Below are 23,406 nucleotides of genomic sequence, written 5' to 3'. Positions count from 1 at the left end.
CCCTCCTTGTCACGTGTGATTTTTGAATCTGTTTAGTACAATAAAAAAACATAGTACATGACCTACGTACAAGTGGCACTAATAACTTAAAGAAAGAGGACACTCTTTTATCTTCTTAGTTCTTTCAAGCAAAAATAAGTGACCTTATGTGGTACAATTTTGTAATGCATTTCAATAAAGTGTACATATTTTATGCTGTCTCTTTGATAACGTGCTTATAGTTTTTCATCACTTTTGTCAGTGTCTTTCAAAATGTGTCTGAATGGTATCCCACATTCCACCTAGAACCAGGAGGATCTATGTTCTGTTTGTTATTCAGATTTTTTGCTAATCAGATGTCTAGATTTTTGACTGGTTGTACTTAATTTTCAAGGGCCTTTGTATCTATTTTCAGTGTCTACAGGTTGATATGTGTACACCTCGAACTTCTACTAGACGGGGAGATGGTTTGATTATAGCACAGTGTAACTGTAATATGTTATTTCAACCCCACTTTCTAAAAAAAATAGATTATCCCTCTAATCAATGGTGTTTATGTATGTTCTAGAAGTAGAGTCTTGCAATATATGGTTTTCATTCTTACATTTTGCACTTTAAAGTGATTTGTCACACTTTTTTAATTCTTATAGTTGTGCTTTGCATGGATTGCAATAGCAGTATTACTTACCGTAGTGGTAACTGCTATGTGTATTTTCTTTGGTTGAATTGTTTATTTCCTAGCTGAACCTGCTTCCACTAGACTAAGGAAACATATTTTTCTGTGAAACTCTGCCATGCAGTATGGCATCATGTTAGATAAACTATGCTACAGTAGAGCTGGAAATATTGATGCATGGCAGGCTTTTTTCAGAGACATGCTCTAATTTTTTTCCTAGACCTCAACTGTGTCAGGATAAAAAACATGTAAATGCACTCACATTCAGGTTTGTAATCTAATCAGTGTTGCTCTGGATGTTTTACTATTTTACACAATACAACTTTTCAAGGAGTTATATATATCAGTTTGTGCAAAGGTATTAACGGTGTGTCTTGTTTCTGTGGAATGATGTTAGCTGTGCTGTTCATATCTCTCAGCTGTCCAGAATATTGCAGAATGTCCCTGACTGAGTTTTCATATGGGCTGTCTATGCAAATGCAAAGAATGATTCTTTGGCTTACTGCTCATAACAAATTAAATAGCAAAAATGGTGAGCCGAAAAACCCTAAAAAACACAAAAAATCTTTTTTTGCAAGGGGGGCAAAGCCGCAACAATTCTATATACCAACTCTACTTTTACATCACAGCAGAGAAAGAGGAACCCCCCCTGAAGTGTACCGCTGGCTCACATAATACAATACATTGTGATAAAACTCAGCACAATATTAAAATCTTGCACTAAAGCTGCTCAGGGATTATAGCAGTGCAAAGACATAGGGAGGCCATTTCATACATACACATGTAGCTTTAACACAATGCCACCCTGACACTTCAAGGAAGAGTCCTGTGTGTACATCACAATCTATCTGTGATCTACTCCCAATATTATCATCATTCCACCTCTCTCTCTCTTTCCTCTTTCTCTCTCTCTCACTCTTTAAATAGTTTTAGGAACAAGCCTTTGTGCCCTTGTAAAACTACATTAATTACATATACTATAGTGTTATACTACATTTTCTTCAGGGAAAAAAAAAAGTTTACATTGCATAGAGGAGACTTTAAATAATGTACCAAATTCCACTTATTTTGCCCAAGAGCACCTCTGTGTGTGTATGTATATGTGCGTGTGCGTGTGTGTATCTGTGTGCAACTGTGTGAGGCACAGCTTTTATGACGATCATTACACTGTTCATTCCTAATTTCTTATTAATAGCTAATTTTCAAACAGATCATTATCATTCACTAACTTCCTTCCCTACATAGCAAACAAAAATACTTTACCCCTACACATATTACTGCTACTCAAAACATTAACAAAAACAACAGTGTACCTCTGTGAACCAACAGTTTTAACAGTTAAGTATGACCACAAAATGAAAGTAATTACCAATTTAAAAACGTACATTTCATTTAGTAGTCACCAGCAAAAGAAATGCATTATGTTCTAGTAGAACTCATACAATTGGTGATTTCCCAAACACCTTTCACTGTAGTATGGAGGAGGACAAGCGGCCTCATCAACATGAACATCCCTGTCATCTGATCTTCCTGCTCAACTCAAATAAGCGTCATCCTTGTAAGGATTTAGAAGTCCAGCATCAGAAGTTAAGCCATCAACTTGGAGGTTACTTATATAAGTAGAAAAAACACCCCAGTCCTCGCAATTGCTTTCACGCACTGAAATGACATCAAATGTCAGAGGACATTCCACAGAGAATTACATGGAGGCAAAGTGTCACACAATGAAAAATAGCAGGAAAAATGTTAAAAGGATTGCAAAGCATGAAATGATTATGGTGAAACCACACAATGAGGCATTTCAACAATAAAACAACCAAGAAGGTAAAAATAGTGAAAAATCATTTTAAGTTTTGAAAAAAGAAAAACAGATTCTGCAAACCTTACATAAAATTGGCTTTTATAAAATAAATTATTTAGGCATCTGATACTGATAGGGCTTGCTGCTGGCCTATAAAACAGTCATGATGAAAATGTACAGTAGACCCACTTTAATTTAACTTATAATACTAGCCATTTCTCACCTTTCTAGTAGCTCTTCCTAGATGCATCAAAGGCATTGTAATGACCAGAAACAGATCTGTTATGGCCACTGCATGTTCATTTGGAAGCACTCCATGTCTCAGTGACAGATCACTTATTTTGTCAAAAAAAGAGAGCAACAGGATGCATAGGTCTGATGACAGCGGCATCATCGCAATACGATTGGTCAGTTACATTTAATTGACTCCCATTTTAATTGAACTGCGGCAAGTATTAATAACAAGATCATGGAAATGGGGTGGGGTGGAGTAGGAAAGACTTCCCTTAGGCCCCACGGTGTGCAACCTCAGAGTTAATATGTGTATAGATATGGGAGTGTGGGGCTGCACACCAGCTTGCCCCTATAAAAACATTGGCTTTTTTTTCTATGTTTTCTGGTTTGCTGTAATTTCTTTTGTGGCATTACAATGAATTCGAGATCAGGAGTTGTCAAACAGTATGTAAAAACAATATCTGCATTCACACTTTTAATTTTATGATTTTAAAAATAATACACACTCCCTTGCATTATTAAACTTTTAACCGAGAATAAAGTGGATTTTAAAAATGAGAGTACATACTTATCCAAGTTTGAATGGGACAGTGACTTTAAAACTTTTAATGAAACATTTGCATCAAATGGTTTTATTATGACATTAAGTGCAACCATGTGACCTAACTCTCTGTTATGTATTAAGTGTTTTTAGCTGTTATCTGAATTTATCTAATTTTATGTGCCTGAAGAAGCCGAATGGCAAAAGTTTTACCTTGCGTTATGGAATAAAGTTATTTTCTGCAGTGGTTCCAGTGGATCTGTTTATTCCTTTGCATTGTTCTTAAAATTATTATGCTATATTTTTTGTCTTCAATAATTTGCTTTTTTAGTATGGTTGCGTAGCATTCTGAAGTGTTGAAGATATTGTGGTGTTTTATAATTTTGCTGTTCTTTCCTTGCTTTTTGTCTATGCTGCATTAGCATTCTACTCTTTTGGAAACCCAAATTAAGTTGTGTTTAGTCTTTTTCTTCTAGGAGTGCAGCGCTGTTTAGGATATGTAGGAAGGCTGTACTGAATTAATTTACAGAATCATCTAAGGAGAGGATTTTTAGGATGTTCCAGTTAATAGATGATAAGGTAGTAATGAATATTTCTCGGTTAAGTATGGACAGGTTGTGTGTTGTTTAAGTGGATGTGTGAGATGTCTGGTTGTATAGATTGGGAGATGGTCACTGACAGAGTCTGACATTGTACCTGTGGTGTTGAATTATTTTGGGTCTGATACTAGGATTCAGTCTAATAAAGAATTTGATGTCTTGCTGTAATGAGTAGGGCTATTAATTAGTTGTGTAAAAGCATATAAATTCATGCTAGATGTAAGAGAGTTAGAGATTATGTCCAACCAAATTATATTAATATCACCTGTAGTACTTTTTCTTATGGAATTGTTACGGATATCCAGTGTAGGATATCTTCCAGAGTATTGTCTCTATTTTTGCCGGAAGGGATGTAAAGGACAGTAATAAATAACTGATTATATAATATGTAGCTCTGCTGAACTGAATTTTAGTATTTTTATCTTATAGGACAGAAATGCGGTAGCTGTTGGGAAATATTAAAACAATGCCACCACCATTCCCTTTTATGTGGTCTTCAGAGACATTTATGCCAGGTTTAAGCCAAGTTTCATTTATCATCTATATCATTTATGAATATTAAACTTGTGTTAGATAATCTAGGCATGTAGTTCAGTAATTTTATTTATAGGTTTATAGGTAGGTACTAGGCTATTGGCCCTAGGGCCTATATAAGCCTAGCCAAAAATGTACCCTGGCTTTCGCCACCCAAGAAAATTATTTTCCTGTGCCCCTGTCAAGCAGAGACACAGAAGTGATCCCTGAGGTGAATTTCCTATTTCCCATCCAATCATCAAGATTTTTCTTGAAGAGTGCTAATGAGAAGCTCTGTTTGACATAGATATGTAGTCTGTTCCAGAGTATGGGAAGTCTCTTGGACAGGAATCTATCCCTCCAGCATGTTCTGTTTATTGTGGTGACAAGGTTTAGGTCCTTAGAGCGTGTAGCTCGGAGGGATTGGGATTTCTTTAAGTGGAGCATATCCAACAGCTCTGGGTTTGACATAGCTTTGTATGTTAGGCAGAGATCACCTCTGAGTAGGCGATATGCGACAGAGTAAAGCTGGAGTTTTTTGAGACGGTCTGCGTAGGCCATCTGCTTGAGGCCAGTAATCCTCTTTGTGAGGTATTTCTTTGGCCTTTCTAGTTGTTGTAGATGTCTTGTGAGGTACATACCAAAAAGGGCGTTGTACTCTGTAATGGGTCTAATGAGTGATGAGTAGAGGGGAACAATGACCTCTTTTTTTCTGGATGAGAAACCTTTTTGTGATGAGGTGAGCCACGTAGAAGGATTTCCTGACCACTGTGGTGATGTGATTATCAAAGGAGAGACTACTGCCCACCTGTGTCCCAAGGTCTCATCACATTTTCGGCGTTAAGTAGACTACCAGCTATGTGGTAGTTCATGGGTACAGAGTTTTTACCAAAGGGGATGACAGTACACTTTTTGTCATTGAGCTTCAGGCCATGGCTTTGACACCAGGCATCTGTCTCAGTGAGGCCCTTTTGTAGTATGTCCACATCGTTAGGAGTTTCGATTATGGCTCATAGTTTGCAGTCATCTGCAAACTTTGTTAGCCAAAGACCTTCTGTGTTAGCCTGTCCTTCAGAGAAGTATATACCAAACAGGAGAGGACCCAGGACTGAACCCTGTGGTACTCCACTTGTCACTAGTCTGAAGTCGGATTTGGAGTCTGCTACTTTCACAGTGTGGGTTCTGTCCATGAGCCAGTTGGCAACCCATCTTGTGACATAGGGATTTATACCTAGTTTAGTGAGCTTATCTATAATTCCAGAGTGGAAGATGCTGTTGAAAGCCTTGGCGAGATCTAGATAAGCTGTGTAAACCACCTTACCCTCATCTTTGGCTTTGGTGACTGCTTCAAAGAAGTCAATCAGGTTTAGGAGATATGATCTGCCCTTTACAAATCCGAACTGGGTAGGGTCCAGAGTTTGGAGATTACCAATGTCTTTGTTTATGAGTTCCATGATGATATGTTCCATGGCCTTGCAGACCAGGCTCATCAGGCTAATGGGGCGGTAGTTCCCGGGGTCCATCATGGCTCCCCCTTTGTGGAGTGGGATAACCATCGCGGTGCACCATTCAGTGGGAACAAAGCCTGAGATGAGGCTATGATTGAACATGGTACTTAGATAGGGTGCCAGTTCATTCTGCAGTTCATGTAGAATGCAGCCTGGGATATTGTCAGGTCCCATGGATGCTGTGTTCTTGGCTTTGGAGAGTGTGCTTTTTATCTGTGCAGCAGTGATTACAGGAACTTTGCATTCTTCCGGTATAGAGATGGGCCCTCTAGGGGGTGAGAGGGGGGTAAAGTTAGCACTGAACCTATCTGCCAGGATGTTGGCAATATCAGTTGGTTCTGTATATTTAGTGTCATTGTGCTGTAACTCAGAGCAGATCTGAGTGTTGCCATTGAGATTCTTGACATAGCTATAGAATGCTTTGTGGTTGTCTTTAGTGTCAGTGGCAATTTTGTTTTCGTAACTAGCTTTGGAGGATTTTATGACGGATCTCAGCTTCTTACTGAGGTTGTCCAGGGAGTTCCTCCAGTCATGGGATTTTACTCTTTTTTGCAACAGTTTCTTTCTTCTGTTGTAGAGTTTGTTTATGGCAGAGGACCACTGGATTGGCTTCCTTTTTTTGGAGGATAGCATCTTGGTTCTATTAGGGATAGCATGATCCATGCATTCGTGTAAGTGCTTATAAAGTGCATTTGTGTAGGATTCAGCAGTTGTACCTCTATTGTCCGTCTGCATGGGTGTCATGAAATTTGCCACTTCTGTCTTAAGAAGTGTGAAGTTGGCTTTGGAGAAGTTTTTTATGGTGGTTTCCCTAATTGTGGGTGGGGGCGAGATGTGGATGTCTAGGGTGATTAGCTTGTGGTCGGATGTGACCAACAAGGAATTGACCTCTGGTGTGGAACACTGTTGCCCATGTTGGTAATGACAAGGTCTAGGATATCGCTGCCCCTGGTGGGGGTGTGAATAAGTTGATCCAAGGCGTTGGAATTTATGAATTCCAGAAAACGTTGAGCAAAAGAGTTGGTACATGAATAGTTTTCCCAGTTAATGGTGGGGTAGTTGAAATCACCCATTATTAGGGTGTTAGGTTGTACCCTAATACTTTCCAGTGTATCAAGAAATGAGGAGTTGGAATCCTGGGGCATGGTGGGGGGTCTGTAGCAAGCTACAATTTGGATTGCTGTCTTGCCCAGAGTTAGTTGCACTTGGATAATCTCAGATGCATTATGCTGTGCAAATAGCCTGGAGGTGTGGATATCCTTAATGAATATGGACACGCCTCCACCTTTAGTGCTTCATTCCGGGTTAGGTGGCCGAAAGGTGTGGTATGAATTATAGCCTAGTAATGCAGGGGTGCTCTCTGGAGGTTTGAACCAGGTCTCTGTCACTGCACAGATGTCGATGTTCTCCATTGTAAGGAGTGCCTCGAGTGAGTGCATTTTGAGGTTTAGACTTCTAGCATTGAGTAGTATTACCCTCAGATTTTGCTTGCTTGTACCTGTTACGGTGGTGAATTTGTCATTTGAACCTTGCCTAAAAAAGGCACTATAGGGGTGGCAAGAGCCTTCTAATATTTATGGTGGCAAACATTAGATTTCTGGGTGTTGGGCACTGATCGTTGTGTGAGTTACAGTAGTGTGTTGAAGAGAATTTTCTTGATGTTGGTTGTAATAGATGGGACCAGGACTGATGTGAATGTTTCCTCCTAGTAGGTGTTTAGTATATTGGGGTATTATTTAGTCTTGTTTTTTGGAGAGTATTTTTCCACTTAATTTTATTTTGATTTAAGTTGAAGTGAATTTAATCAGTCTACATTTGGTGTAAAGGTGAGGGGCATCATTAAAAAGGTTTGGTGCAATGTGTGGAGAGTTTAAGGAGGTGGTATGGATAGGTGGTTGGGACAGTTTTGGAGAGATGTAAAAGCTATTATTGAGTCGTGGTAGAATGAGATATATCTCAGTAGGAGGAGAAGAATAGAGGATAAGCTGAGGATTAGCATGATTAAGCAAAGGGATCTGTATTTTATTTATGGCAAGTAGTGGGGAAGAAGGAATCAATAAGGAAACACAAAGTCACAGAGCTGTAGGGTATTTAATGGTGGTGCAATCGGAAAGCTAGTAGCAGGGAGGCATGTAGAAAGGAAGTATGTTCTGTGAAGGAAGAGAGTTAGCTTATCCTGGTATCTTCTCTTATGTTTATAAAATGCGAGAAGTAGAGGGGTTAAAAGGACTGAATAGGAGGATGTAGTTAAGATAGGAAGTAGTGAGGGTTAATTTGGGGAAGTAGAAGCTGAGATGAAATATAATATATAGGCACTGTTGGGGAGGAGTCTGAGTATGAATGGATATAGTGTAAAGCATTATAGCTTGGAAAAAGGTTGTTGGAAATTATGCTAAATGTTAGATGGAAATTGGGGAATAGGAAAATACAAACAGGAGCATTTATGTGATAGTAGTAAGGCTGTTTGAGGAGGGTTATGGAATGGGTGTCACAGGTGAAATGTGTATGTGTGCAGGTGAAATGTGTATGTGGCAAGTATAATGGTAGAGTAAGGGGTGTGTGGGAATTGAGCATGCCAGGCTTCCCACCCTCAGGTCCACTATTACAGAGACCAGTCCTTTTATAACCAGTACAACGCACTTAACAATGAGGCACAAAGTAGAACAAGTTCTCTTTCATTTACTGAATACAGAAATCAGGAAGTTAGGAAAACTAATAACTCTCATATACAGAGCAACCTACTGGTCAAGAGAAAGGACAGTGGCCAACTTAGTAAGTGGTCCTTAGAGTGCAAGGACGTCTCCATGGGGGAATATTACAGCCACTTTCTAGCACAGGGCAGGCACTTATTTGACTAGCTAAAGTTAATACACAGCAAAAGCTCTTCATGTTAAAGTTGCTTACATTTGACATTGACAGAAGTTCTCAGTCAAAACTTTCGGGGGAGGGGGGGTGTTGGGCCTTGTGGCAGAGGTCCTGCAGTATCAGGGTCAGGACATAGTACTTGTACTCACCGAGTTGAGGTACTATGATTCTGTCTTAACAGCAAGCCATTAATACTCTGATAAGTGCACTGTGTTTATATAGCACTTGTGCATAAATTGTTTGGTTTATGAGCAAAGATCTGCTCATCTGTTTCACACATGTTGGATAACGGAGTGCAATTCGCCATAATTTTAGGCAACTTGCTTAAGCTTGTGTGGTGTTTTAGTTGTTACTGTCTTAGTCATCATTATGCTCTGCACACAGGTAGCAACGTCTTTTTGTGTCTCTAATAATGATTGGTCATGTATAGGGTATCAGGATAACATGTCTAACAACTATTTTCCAGGCACAAGGATTGCTCTGGCAATTAACCTTCTTAGTCTCATTAGCAGTCTTTGGCACTTGGGTGGTACTTTGACAAGGTTATAGGAATTGATTAGTGGAATTAATGGTTTGCGGTCAGTCTGAAGCTGGAAACTCTCAAGTCCTAATAGATATCTGGGGAATTTTTCACTTGCCTTCACACTAGTAAGGCACTCTGCCATGATTTGTGAAATTTTCTGTTCAGCATCTGTTAACATTTTAGAGCTAAAGGCAACACTTCTTCATCTATATGGAGTAATGCTGTGCATAACAGTATGCAAGCAATGGGGCTGTTATCAGCATTTCTTTTGTTTTGCGTAATAATTAGGCTTGAGTTTGTAGCAGAGACTACTAGTACATTTTTCTGTAACAAGTCTGTTATGGCCTGTAGTACTATTGACAGATCTGGTGCTAACTTGACCAGATACAAAATCTTGCTTAGGGCTCCTATCTGGTCACACAAAATGAATTTGCTATCTTGGCTAGTGCTCTAACTTTGCTTACGTCCTGTTTGCTGTATTGTCCTTTTGAGGATAGTGTGAATGAAATGCAGATGCTAAGATGAACAGTCTAACTTGCATCACTGTAATATTCTGACTTCTATCCTTTTATTATAGGTACAACTCTTGCATGCATAATTATTTTGAAAGAAAAAAGAAAGGCCCTGGAAACATGGTCAATGGTTTAGCAAACAGTGCAGAAGTGGATGATAGCAGTAACTGTGATGCTACAGTCGTGTTACTAAAGAAAGGTGAGTTATCTGAATCAGCTACACTGCTGTACTACTTCATGTTGGCTAGTATTTGCATGCATATGCCTTAACATTTATCTACCAGTTAATATCTTTTGGCAGTTTTGTGAAGTTTGTTGGAGTTGCTGTTACTCTTTTTAATAAGGACCTTGGAACACAAGGTATTTAAGTGGCATACTTATGGCCACACAGTGTGAAGGTAGCTGATGGGACTCGCACATTAGCTTCAGAGCCAAGCACCTTAATACTGTCCCTTTGTACTGTCCTATTGTCTGGCACGTAGTGACTGACCAAATCATCCAAAATTGTATTTGTTTATGTGATTGCTTACAGTATTTTATTTAGCATAAATTTCCAGTTTTAAAACAGTTAGTTTGTACTAACAGGCAAATGTTTATGAGGAGTCATTGGTTGCCTCTTAAGCATCCTGAGCAGGTGAGATAAATCTTTGACAAGGTTCACTGCTTGATCTCTGTAGAACTGCTCACTCTAATGGCTGTGATTTTTTAGTCACAGTTGCAAATACAGCTTTACTCCATTCTTTGTACTTTCCCATATTACCTTTAAGAGAAATTTTGTTTGATTGCTGTTAAATGTTTTTGTAGGTCACTTTCCTCACACCATAGTAGGAAGAAAACAGATACCACCAGCAACAATCATAGTGTAGTGTTTGTGCAGTTTTCGTAGTACCTTTAGCTGTGACTAATTCATCAAGCTTTCTAAACCTATCAAAGATAACCACTGAAAATCAGCTTCAGAATGTTAACCATATTCCTGCAGTTAGTCCTTCTTCATTGACCTTGAAGAAAGTAACTGCCCTCATGGAAGAGTTCTCCTATAATGGATGGATTTTGGAGTATACAACATCTGTGGAGCAAGCAGTTACTTGGACTCTGCTTTCTTGGGACCCAGCTGCCAACTATGTAGGACTGCACATCATTCTTGTATGAGTCATCAGTACTTTCGACATCTGTGTCCTTCGCATACGTCTCATAGTTCTGAAATCCTTGCATTTCTCTTTGTTCATTCTTAGCTCAAAAGAAGGCAGTTCCTCCTCCACTCCTTGCAAAGCTTCCCATATGCATTTTGTATTCTTCACCATAATAACAATATTATCTGTATATCTTCATTCGTGGTAACTTCACTCCCTCATATTTTGTCTCAGCTTGTTTTCCTCTTTCCTCTGATTTTCCATCCCCACATTTATCGCGAAATAATCCATATTGTAGGTTACTCTTGCCTTACCCATTTATTCATCTTTATTTTAATCACTTATCCACTCATTTACTAATTTGCTCATTGAAATATGTCTATAAATTCTGTATAAACAGTCCATAATCTTTTTGCCTATCTCATATGTTGCCAATATTTTCTAGTGTTGTTGTCCATGTGAAGCATTATCAGATGTCTTCACTGTATCGCAGATGATATGCTGGAGGTCTTGGGATTAAGGCCCTAATGAGAGCTAATATTATTCTTTCATTTAAAGAATTCTAACGATGCCTACGCTGAGGGCTTTCTTTGTTATTTGTGTTTGTAATTTGACCTTAGTTACCATGCTGTGGGTTTCCTAGCTGAAAGTATGATAACTCTTAAGGGAAAACTCAATACCTGTCTGGAGGATTTTGTTGGCTGGTGGCAGTGACACCATCATGGGATGCCGGAGGTCATGGGTTTGAGTCACAAATGAGAACTAATATTATCCCTTCACTTCTATGGAGCTAATTTACTTTCTAATGCTTCTTTATTGATGCTATCCAATTTTTGAAATAATTAACATATATTTACCTTTCTTACTTTTGCTCCTAAAAATTTACTTCCTTGCAACCCTGTCAAGAACTACCCCAAACCCTTTCTGCAAATTTTCATTATTGTTTTGTAGTCTAACCTCCATAACAGGCCTCCGGATTTGCAATATAAATTTTATTCCACAAGAAGTATGTTGCTATTATACAAATTTGTAGCTCACCCAGTCCTTCATGTAACCACTCATTCAAAGCCTCCAAAAAGCATGTTTCTTTCTTTTCCATCCCTTTATAAAATTCGTACTCATGTCGCTCATCCTGGCATAATTTGTTTTTATCCTAAACTTAATACATTATCCAGTTCTTCTGCTATAATTTTCTTTTCCAACATATTTTTCATCTCCATACCATTTTTGCTTTCTTCCCTTTACTGTTATCCATATGCACATCTGTAATATACACATTTACTCTTTCCATATCGCTTCCTGATTCTTTATCACTTATCTTGTACTTGCATCTTTCTCTTGTATATTATCCTCATTTTCATTTAACTCTTCTTTTTTTCCTATAACAAACATCTTTGATCTGATGTTGTGTTTTCCATCCATTCCTCAATGTATGGGTCTCAGATCTCTGTCAGATATGACTCTGGCTACTTTCATGGTTTTTGGATCCAGTGCTTAGGCTATTCCCCTTACCCATAATCCTTGGTGTTAAGTGAAATACCTCAGATCTCATTTGCCACCACAAGCGTAGGATGGATCTGTGAGTGCTTAGGAGATAAATTTGATTAATTGTTGATAAATCTTTGTATTTTCTTGTTCTACTGTTTGGCTACTGATCATCTTTGTTAGAGTAGTCCCTCTTCTATATCTTACTCCTCCCCTGACCTTTTTTATTGTTGTTCTTCATCTTGGGTATTGAACATGTTTCCAGAGTTTATCTTTTTTACAAAAAAAAAACTTACTATATTCATATATTTCATTTTTAGATAGTTACCACCTCTCTCTTTTGTTACTTTCCTTTTCCTTTTCATCATGTCAGATAAACTGTTTGGTTTTAAAATGCGTGTGGCTTGTTTTCACAAGCTGGTTAACTTGAACACCTATGACAAGTGCATTTATTGTCTAGGTCCTTCACACCTGGACATATCCTGCTCCATCTGTGAAGCTTTTGGCTAGTGAGCCATAGTTAAAAGAATGAAGGGATTCTGAAAGGACTTCTCCCAGCCTTTGCAGGAGATAGCACTCCTTCTGGCTCCTCAAAGCCTTCTTTGTCTTCTTCTTCTTTTTATTATTCGTCTTTTTTTCATAAAATTTGCTGAGAAGCCAAAGGGAAAAACAGGGAGAAAGAAAAAGACAAAGAAATAGATAATGACAAGGAAAATGAAAATTCCAAACCTTTGAGAAAAATGCCTTTGGATCTTTATATTTCTTCATATCCAAAGTCAAAAATGACCAAAACATTCACAGCCAGTGCTCTTCTCAGATCTAAATTTTATCAGATCCAGCACTCCACTCAGGTTTTCTCCAGAACCAATATCACCTATGCTCTATTTTCTTATCCTGCAGGAGAAAATGTATCATCACCCCAGACCTCCCTCTACTGCTTCATCTTTCCAGTCAGCCAGGTCTTTCAGGAGCTGAACTGAAGCTGACATGGACAAGATGATGAAGAGATTTCTTTGGACCCAGATCCAACTGGGGGTCCTCCTGACTCTGGCCTCCATCAGAGCAATGGGAATGACTTCATCTCCACACTTAGTAGTTGCCCCTTCCCTGATCCTACCTTTCAGATCGAGGCCATGGGATTTAACTTCCACATGGGCCAAGTCTACACTGGAGCCTAGACTTAGTTCCTTGACCCAGATGAGTTTTCTGATTCGGCCAACTATGCCTGATTCAGAGCCTTTTGAATCTTGGAGCTGAACAGTAGCATCAACCCCGACACTGTAAGTTTGGATCCAAGATCCTCTGAGCAGTCCCTATCCCTGATAGTTCCACTTTGATGACAGCCTCAGATCCTAGTCATGCAATGTCTTAGGTTGAGCCTCCATTTGGAGCTTCCACTCCTAGGCTTGGCTCCCTGAACTGATTTCAAGCTCAATGTTTGAGGCTCTTAAATGTGTAACATGCTCTTATATTCCAGAGAAAAGACTTCTCCTTCATACTTGGATATGTCACTACCCTATAGGTTCTCCCATGGTCCAGATCCTACTCTTGTTGTCCCATCAGGGCAGCCAGTGACCAAAAATATTGCACTGGCTGCTATAGAGCAGACCACATCACAGAGTATCCCCACTGAGGAGGTAGATAACAAGCACATGTGCAAAAAGAGGCACCAAGATTCTCCTCAAGAATCATTCACCATGGACACTGACTTTGATGAAGTAAAAGGTTCCCTTGATTCCTCCTTGAGGACATGTCATTCAAAGAAATCCTCAAACTGGTCAAACAGAAAGGGGATGGTCTTCCCAGCCACTTTCTCCAGAAGAGTCAGTCTTCAGAGAGGCTTTTCGCTCTGGCCCATCTATATCTTGGGTGGTCCCATCCATGGATGAGATAATAGACCAGATTTCCACATGCGTTTGTAAGGAGACAGACCCAGGGTAACCCATTTCCAAGACAACAGACACATTTCTAGTCTCTCCTAAAGACCACTGCATTGGAGCAAAGGCCCAGTTGTAGATTCTTTGGTGGTGCTGGCAGCCACCAAGAAGGAAATAGCAGAAAAGAGTTCTCTCTACCCACTGAACAGGGAGTATCATACATTGGGCAGTTTTGGGAAGTGAGTCTACACCTCATCTTCTTTCTTGGTGAGAGCTTTTAACACCTTGGCACATTACGTGGTTTCAGAGAGATTTGACCAAATAAATATTCACATCTCTCCCAGGGACCATGCCTATGGATCAAAACAAAAGTCCATTGATGCACAACTGGCTACCCTTCAGTCTTTGTCCAATATCTGTATGCTCCTTATATCCAACAACACAGAGGGTACATCTAGAGCTGCTGGCACAAATATATCCATCAGGAAACATGTTTGGGTGAGGCTCTATGATTTTTGTGGAACATTTAAAGATGTCCTTTACTGAATGTCCCTGTTATGCATCAACACTTTTTGATCCCAAAGTGAAGGATATAATATCCAGAAGTGAAACAGAGAGCCAATCCCTGTCTACCATAGGGATCAAATCTTCCACTCAGTAAAGGACCTTTTCTAGAAATCAAAAAAGAGGCAAGAAAATGTAATTTTGCAAGTCACAGGGGTTTTTATCAAACATGTTGTGACCCATGGCAGAGAGAGAAACTCTTATAATGGGCAGTACACCAGGAGCCATGGTGGTCCACAGAATCAAGGATTCAGTGGTCCCTTTTTTGAGAATCCTTTTCAGTTCCCCTGGGCACTTGCCTGACTGTTGCACTCTGGAGGCAGTCAGGGGTGCCTATCCCTTCACCCAACAACTCAGACATCCATCACTTAAGACAAATGGGTACAGCAGATAATAATCAGAGGCTACTTCATTCCCTCTCATGTCATGAACCCCAAAAAGACTTCCAGCCATTCCACTATCTCAAAAGTGAGTGAAAGATTTAGAAAAGGAAGAAACTTGTAATCAGTCATTCAAGAGATTCCACCATACCAAAAAGGATCCAGAATTTACTCAAGTTTTTTTCATGCTAAAGTAAAATGGAGATCTCAGGCTGGTTTTGGATCTAACCTACTTAAACAGTTTTGTAAAGAAAATGAAATTCTGGATTGTCATTGTACAGTCTGTTCTCCCTTTTCTGAGAGAAAACTACTAGATGTGCTCAATAGATCTTCAGGATGCATACTACCACATAACGATGGACACATGCTCCAGGAAGTAGCTTCACTTCTGGCTGGGAAACAGTCACCTTCAGTTCAGTGCTCTCACCACAGCCCCCAGGTGTTTACCAAGTGTATGGTAGTAGTTGTAGCTTATGTCAAACTGCAGGTTTTCCAAGTGTTCCCTTACTTGCATGACTGGCTCATTATAGCCCCTACCGGGGATCTACTTACTCAAGCCAGAGGCTCCTTGCTCCACCTTTTTTCAGACTTGGGCATTACTGTCTTGCAAAGTCCAAACTTTGACCAGCTCAATCCTTAGAATTCATAGGAGCTTAGTTGGACACAATACTTCAAATTGCAATACTTCCCCAGATAAGAATTACAACCATTTACCTTCAAGATTTTCAGAAGCCGGCAAGAGCAATTCACCATCTCTTAGGGTCCATGGTTGCATCAATTATCCTGATTCCCCTAACCACGTACTACTTGTGAGTTATACAGTGGACTGTTGCAGTCCAGTAGTCAATAAGACAATAAATGATGTCCTTTCTAGTACTCCAACAGAAATCTGCAAACCACATATCCAAGGATGGTTGGAGTCACAGTATGTTTCATGAGGAATCCTTTCAGCCTTCATCCCCCCAAAGCCACAGTGAACACGGATGCATCCCACATCGGGTGGGGGTCATTTCATTGGAAAGACACTCCAAAGCACATGGTTACAGTCAGAGTTGATACTTCACATCAACATGTTGAAGATAAGAATGGTTTTCCTAACATTACAGACCTTTCAAGACAGTCTTCCCATAGATGTTATATCCTTTTAGACAGACAACATGGCAGTTGTTTGGTAAATCAACCGACATGTTACCCATTATGTCTATAGGCCATGAGAGTGTGGCAATGGGTGATAGCTTCTCATCGCTTTCTGGTAGCAACACATAACCCAGGCAAGACCAATGTGCTAGTGGAGAAAACTGGGCATAAATCCCTACATCACCAGATGGATAGCCAACTGGCTCACAGATAGGACACATTGTTAAAGTGGGTGAATTTAGATTCAGCAAGAGGTTGGTTACTAGTGGTGTGACACAGGGTTCTGTGCTGAGGCCACTCCTGTTTGGAATGTACTTCTCTGAAGTCAAAGCTAATGTAGAAGGCATCAGTATGACAAAGTTTGCCTTTGACCTCAAGACTTCCCCCAGACAAGAATTGCAACCAGTGATATAGATGTTCTTCAGGAGGATCTAGCTCAGACAAATGATTGGTGAGAGAACCATGACCTAAAACTAAATGCAAAAACATGCATTCTCATAACCTTTGGGAAGTCAAATACCCCTGTAAATTACAACAGCAATAGCACACCCCTAAGATTAGACTCAGAGGTGAGAGAACTAGGTACACAGATAGTAGCCTGAACTTTGAATGCCATATGCCCACAGTGGTGAGGAAGTCCTTTGATATGGAATAACTTATAAGTAAAGGTGTGGCATCCAGATCCAAAGAAATTGTAGTCCCGCAGTACTCAGCCCTCACTAGACCAATAATCAAGTACAGTGTGCCATTTGGCATGTACTTGACTAGGCACTTGCAGCAGCTGGACTAACCTCAGACTTTCCACACAAAGAAAATACAGGGTGTAAACAACATGTCTTATGTGGCCAGACTAAAAGCCCTGTCCCTTTACTCTGTCTACTACCAACTATTAAGGGGTAACCTATGCACTGAGCCTTCTCAGATCCTCAAAAAATACTGAGTTGTTAAAGAAGAACTTTTCAAAACCTACACCATTCTTCCTGTCCTGTCTGCTTTAAAGGATGTGTACCTTACTACCTGCAATTTCCCCTGATAGTTAACCAGCTGTCCCTAAAAAGGCAGATAGGATGTATAAAGTTCTTCAGCCTTTTATATTTTTATACACTATTCCCAAACCTACTCCAGCAGCTATAGTCTTAGTTGCTAAGCACATGGCTAATTCCACTCATATACTTCCTTATAAGGATGGGAAAATTATTGATAGGTATGTGAAAAAGTGTATACTTTTGCAAATTTGAATTTCAGAATTTTAAATTGCCAGTCTCATATTTCAAAGTTTATTGTGTATGAGAAATGTTTTATATACAGTTTCTTCTTGTGAAGAAAAATCTGCTTTAAATAACAGTTTCTTCTATTGCACAGGTCACTACTCACTGTTCACAGTGTGTGTATGACTCTGTTGATAGTTCTTCCAGGGCTTGGCCACTGGTACTGTTTTAAGGAGGTTAATTCTTCCCAGGTGGGGAGGAAGTTTCATTCAAGGATGTTTCTACTGCCAAAGAAAGAAAATGCTTGCGCATCAATTCTGGATCTTTCTCTCCTAAACTTGTTTGTGATAGTGCCCAAATTCAAAATGTTGCCACTTTGCAACCTATAACCTCTTCTTCCTCTTTCAAGTTTCCGGGTAACACAGAACTTAAAAGATGCTTATCATTACATCTCTATTCATCCATAAGGTTTTGTGTGTCTGGATCACGTTGCCAGTTTTCTGTCTTACCATACCTCTCAACCTGGAAACATCAAAAATGTGGACAAAGGCCCATGAAACGTAGGTACAACTGGCCAAAAACTGGGATGCTGATTAACTTAACATTTGCATACATAATTATGCAACTCCGCCCACTCTAATGGAATTTTGGGATACCAACATGAAGATTGAAGTCACTAAATAATAATAAATAATGGCAGACATTTGAATTTCTGACTTCATATCCCTCAGAAAATACATAATAATGCAAAACCTGTTAGCAAGTTAGCAACTGTCTTGAGTTTACAGGTGGAATATTTAAAATCTGTCCCTATATTTGGGACTTTGTCCACGATTATTTTTGGCTTTGTCCATGCAGATCAACATTCCACCTCAAAAGCAACAAGAGTTTCCCATTCAAAATACAGCTTGTTGAAACAATCTAAACTGATGAAAGACAGCTCATCATTTTAATAACTTGTTAACCAGGGTAGGACACCATTCATTCCCAAAAGGACTTTTTCAGATGTCACTGTTTACTGGAAGGTCATTGCTTTGGTACTGGTGTGATGCATTAAAAAAAAAATTTCAAATAATGTAACTGTTTTTCTTGCTATATTAAGGATGCTGCATTGCTAACTAAACAATACATGGAATGTTTAACAGGCATACAATTACAAATAACAGAATATGACAAAATGTGGCATAATAAATGGTACAAAACGTAAAGCTCCAGCAATGTCAGTTTTAATGGTTACAGTGCTGCTCACATTCAGTCTCAAATTAAGTTGCAAGTAGTGTTTGCCTTACATTCCCGTAGTTCTGCAACAGCTTCTTCAGACCAAACTAACCTGTTGAAATTTTAAGCAGTTTGTCAACAACACACAAAAGACATTACCTGAAAAATACAACCAGTTTCAGCACTGGTGGAAGAGAAAACGAAAAACTTTGTGTGTTTGACTTGGTACTGACAGATATATAAAATAACTTCACATCACAAATCCAGAAAACCAAAACTTGGTAATTCTTCACTGTCAGTTACACTAAAATGTATTTACCTTGCAACATGGCTTCTGTTATATCTATCTACATTACTTCCTGTGAGCACAGCAACATGTCACCCAGGTGCAATGAAAGTTAACAATGGAGCACAGAAATTAATCACCTCTTGTTATAAGTTTGACCTGTTGGATAAAATCAACTAGCTCAACAAGTAGGAACATGAAAAAATATTATCTTCGTACTGTTTGTAAGTTGCAACATTTGCTCAAATGTCCATAAAAATGAATTTGCGAAGGTCTATGTCTCAGTCTACATACAATTTATTGCCATTTGCTCAAATGTGTGTAAAACCAAATTTACGAAAGTGCAGGTCTCAGTCTACATACAATTTGATGCCCCCACCCACGTGAAGTAGTCCCATTACAGTTAAATAGTTCTCAGGCTTAAGCATTCCACTACTCATAAACAGGAGTCATCTCCTTGCTTCACTCCAGTGGATCTCAAGCTTTTGACTTTCAAACTCGTTTTCACCCAAACAAGTTCCCTCTCCTATTTCCCACTTATTGACACAGTTCACCATCTATAATTATTTTCTGAACCACAACACATTTTTGGAAGAATTTATTAATCCTTTTCAGTCAACTTCTAAAAGAAGTGTCCAACAAACAACCACATGACCCTGCCATGCTTTACTTATCAAACTCATAGTACAGGTGGTTAATGTCTTTTCTCAAACTTGTGCAACATGCCTTTTCTGTGTGTTAAGGCAGGCGCTGCCCTGCATCAACCCACCCACGACTGCCTAGAATCATCAGTTCTTGTCTGATGTTAATTCTGTGGTGACTTGCCCAAAAACTTTACCACAACGTGACAGCGTATCAGCCAAGATCATTAGTACCACTGGCCAGTCTACTCCCATGTGGTCCTGTAGGTGACAGCACATTCCTTTGCAATTTAAGTGTTGTTCTGATGTTATAGGCATTTTATTTAGTGTAAAATATTACAGTGCCAAGTGCCAAGCACTTTAAATTACAACATAAATAATAACTTCCTCCCACTGCATCTAGATTTCCACTGTTGATTGCTATAGTGTAAAATAAAACAGACATATTTATCTTTATCTATTATGAAATCTGGTACAAGTGTTTACATGTTGCTGGACTAAGTACACTTTTAGAACAACTGCATAGTAATAACTCTTATGTTCCCACTTTCTGATTTTCAACTAGCTGCACTATCCAAGGTCTGCTGTTTTTATTTATTTATTGATATTTGATCACCAAGTGGTACTGGTCAGCTGAGCCTTTCCTTATGCCTAATACTGTGTCAAAGTATAATTATAAGGGACCAGCAGAAAACTCCAGAAGAAAGTTTGTAGTAATAAATGTCAAAATGACTTGAGTCATAGGCACAGCACACACAAATTAAGAATAATGTGGCTGGAAAGAGGAAGTGGCAGCACTAATGCTACCCAGAATGGCAGTTCTGGCATATATAAGAGAAACTGAGATTACGTTAAGCAGGAAAAAATGAGTTTCATCAGTTGTCTGCCTCTAGTGCTGCTGTTGACAGTGTGTAGTTACCAAAATGTATCTGAAACTGACTGACCTACATGTAGTCATCCATAGACTATGGTGTCTTGAATTCTTCAAATGTAAGATGTCTGTAGTAATAGTTTCATCATTACTGTTTGAGGCTGGAGTGCCATTTTGGCTTTGAGCAAAGGTCATGCCTGAAAAGAATGAATTAATACATTTGTTAGCATAATTAGTTGTCTGTTGAACTTACATATGTGGATAGGCTAAAAATAAAAAAAAATAAAAAAGAATCAGGAATTGAAGGGGCCACTTGGAAATTCATGGCATCCCATTATTTTGTCTTCAAATCTCGAAACACTGAGGAATTTGGTACAGTTGAGAGGTATGTGCCTTATCCACCACAGATGATTTAGACTTTGGTTGGGGAGAAGTTTCAGGAGGGATAAAAGTGTAGGGGGTGGGGGGCACCAAGGACAGATGCAAGCACAAAAATATCAAGGAGATGCTTGCCCTGATCAAAGCACTTAACCATCTGAACCTGCTTTGGTCCTGGGGACTTCTTCAACTAGTTACAGACAAAACCACAGTCATGTAGTACATCACAAACAAGGGAGAACCAAGTCTTACCACCTTTGCAGACTAGCCATGTTAGCTTGGATATAGCTTCACACCACAGTCTGACTCTACAGGCATCCTACATTCTAACAGAGCAAAACTGTGTGGCAGACAAGCTCAGCAGGACAAGGGCAGACCCTCACAAATGGAAACTAGATCAGGGGGGTCTTCCAAAATGTGATCCATTTGTGGGTAATTCCTCAAGTAGATCTCTTTGCTTCATCTCTGAACAGTTAACTGAAAAAATTCTGTTCCAGGACTCCATGCAAGAAGGCTGGGAAGACAAGTGCTTTTTTCTAATTTGGAGCGGAATGCCCCTGTATGCCTTTCCACCCTTTCCACTAGTATCCAGGGTACTTCTAAAGATTCAGAAGGAATTCCCCCTACATTATTGTGGTGACTCCTTTCTGACCAAGCCAACTATGGTTTACCTTTCTTTTGGACATGGCCAGGGGCAATTACCACAAACTTCTCCACAAACTGGATCTACTCACATAAGATCAGGGGTGTTTGATACACCCTCACATCAGTCATTTTCAATTGACTACATTGATAATACGGTGTTATTTCCTTTTAGGTACCTGTTTTCTGAGGATGTGCAGTAGGTACTAATGGAGGCAGGAAAGGGTCTATATCATAACAGCGAACACTAAAAATAGCAAACGGTGTTATGTCGAACTCAAATGTCCAAAATCTGAAAACAGCGAAGGAATGGATCGCTGAGCCAAAAAAAAGAGTATACAGTCAAAATTAAATGGGGGGCTTCACCCCCCCCCCATGTAGAGTGCTGTGCCCCCCACACCCCCCAACTTAAATATAGCAACTCTGAGATCACACCACAGTGGAGAAAACAGCAAAGCCCAGAGAAAGGCCCAGCAATTTTTTTTCCCTGGGAAAAAAATCACTAATCCGTTCCTTCACTGTTTTCAGCTTTCGGACTTTGAAGTTTGATATATCAGCGTTTGCTATTTTTAGCATTTGCTGATGTGATATAGATCCGACAAGAAAGCCTGCTAATAGAAAATCATATATTAGCAAATGGAAAAGGATTCTATAGTTTGTAATAGCACCATAACCAGCAGCCATTCTGGGCTAGTTGTTCTTTAGTCTTACAATATGTGTGTGAGTTACAATCCTATGGCCTTTCTTATTCATATATCAGGGTTCATTTATTGTCCATTTCAGCATTTATTCCCATGGATCCTTCTCTTTCAATGCAGTCTCATGTCAGAATATTCTTGAAAGGGGTTTGGCATGACAGGCCTTCTAGAAAACTGGTTGCCAGTCCTTGAGATCTTAATTTTGTATTAGAGAAACTAACACTTGTTCCATTTGAACTAGCTAATCTGGCTAACTTTAGGATCATAACCTGGAAAACTGTTTACAGATTGCTCTGACCTCTGTAAGAAGGGTATGTTAGTTGCAAACTCTTACGGTGAGTCAACCTATCTCATTTTCCACAGGGATAGGGTTTTATTGAGAAGTACCGCTTGGTTAAAGTGATGTCCAAATTTACTTTAAGCCAAACTATCCTTCTGCCCATTTTCTTTTGTGAACCTAAAAATGAGGGAGAAAGGCTTGTCCATACCTTGGATGTCCACATCTTGACCAAACTAAATCTTTCAGATCTTTGGCTCTATTGTTAATTTCTTGTGAAGATATGAAGGGACAACCTTTATCACAACAGTCTGTTTCCAAATGGTTGTCTAGGGCTGTTTTGTTATGGTGAATATAACAAAAGGTAATATAATAATCTATTCCAGGCAGGGTCAAGGCCCACTGTACTAGGGCCTTGACTTCTTCTGTGGCTTTTTGGAAAGGATTGGATTCTAGAAGTATTCTAGAAACTGCTACTTGGTTCTCTGTACATACTTTTACAAAGCACTATAAGCTTGGTTCCCTCTAATGGTCCAAATCAAACTTTGCTTGGACCATTCTCCAGGGGCTTCTGCACACTTCTTGTTCCACTTCCCAAATTTATTTAACTATTGTAATCTACCCATATAGCTAAGGTTACTTTGGCAGTGATCAATATGTAGAACACAGTACAGTTGTGTAAATTTAACTTACCTTAACAGTAGATGTTTGAATTGTGATGACCCGTCACTGGAACAGTAATCAAGGAGCCTCAATCATCACCACTGACAACAGTGGGAACATTCACTGAGAGGATAAAAGTTACACACAGTATTTCTGGATGCAGCTGTCTGCATCAAGTGCAATTTCCCTTAAGAGTACAC

At 39.3% G+C, this 23,406-nt stretch overlaps 1 protein-coding gene across 1 annotated transcript in view; it reads left to right on the top strand.

The window, feature by feature from the left end:
• Positions 1-23,406, top strand: part of SLC24A3 (solute carrier family 24 member 3) — a 2,031,466-nt gene that overhangs the window by 1,552,215 nt on the left and 455,845 nt on the right. Inside the window, exon 9 of the mRNA XM_044060155.1 lies at positions 9,817-9,950. Coding sequence (XP_043916090.1) covers positions 9,817-9,950 — 134 coding nt within the window. The remainder of the gene's footprint in view (positions 1-9,816; positions 9,951-23,406) is intronic.

This window comes from Protopterus annectens, chromosome 1.part2 (genome assembly GCF_019279795.1).
Source record: "Protopterus annectens isolate FY-2018-M chromosome 1.part2, PAN1.0, whole genome shotgun sequence".
NCBI classification, from domain to species: domain Eukaryota; kingdom Metazoa; phylum Chordata; order Ceratodontiformes; family Protopteridae; genus Protopterus; species Protopterus annectens.
The sequence above is the reverse complement of the archived record's forward strand: the minus strand, read 5'-3'. Positions and strand labels throughout refer to the sequence as shown.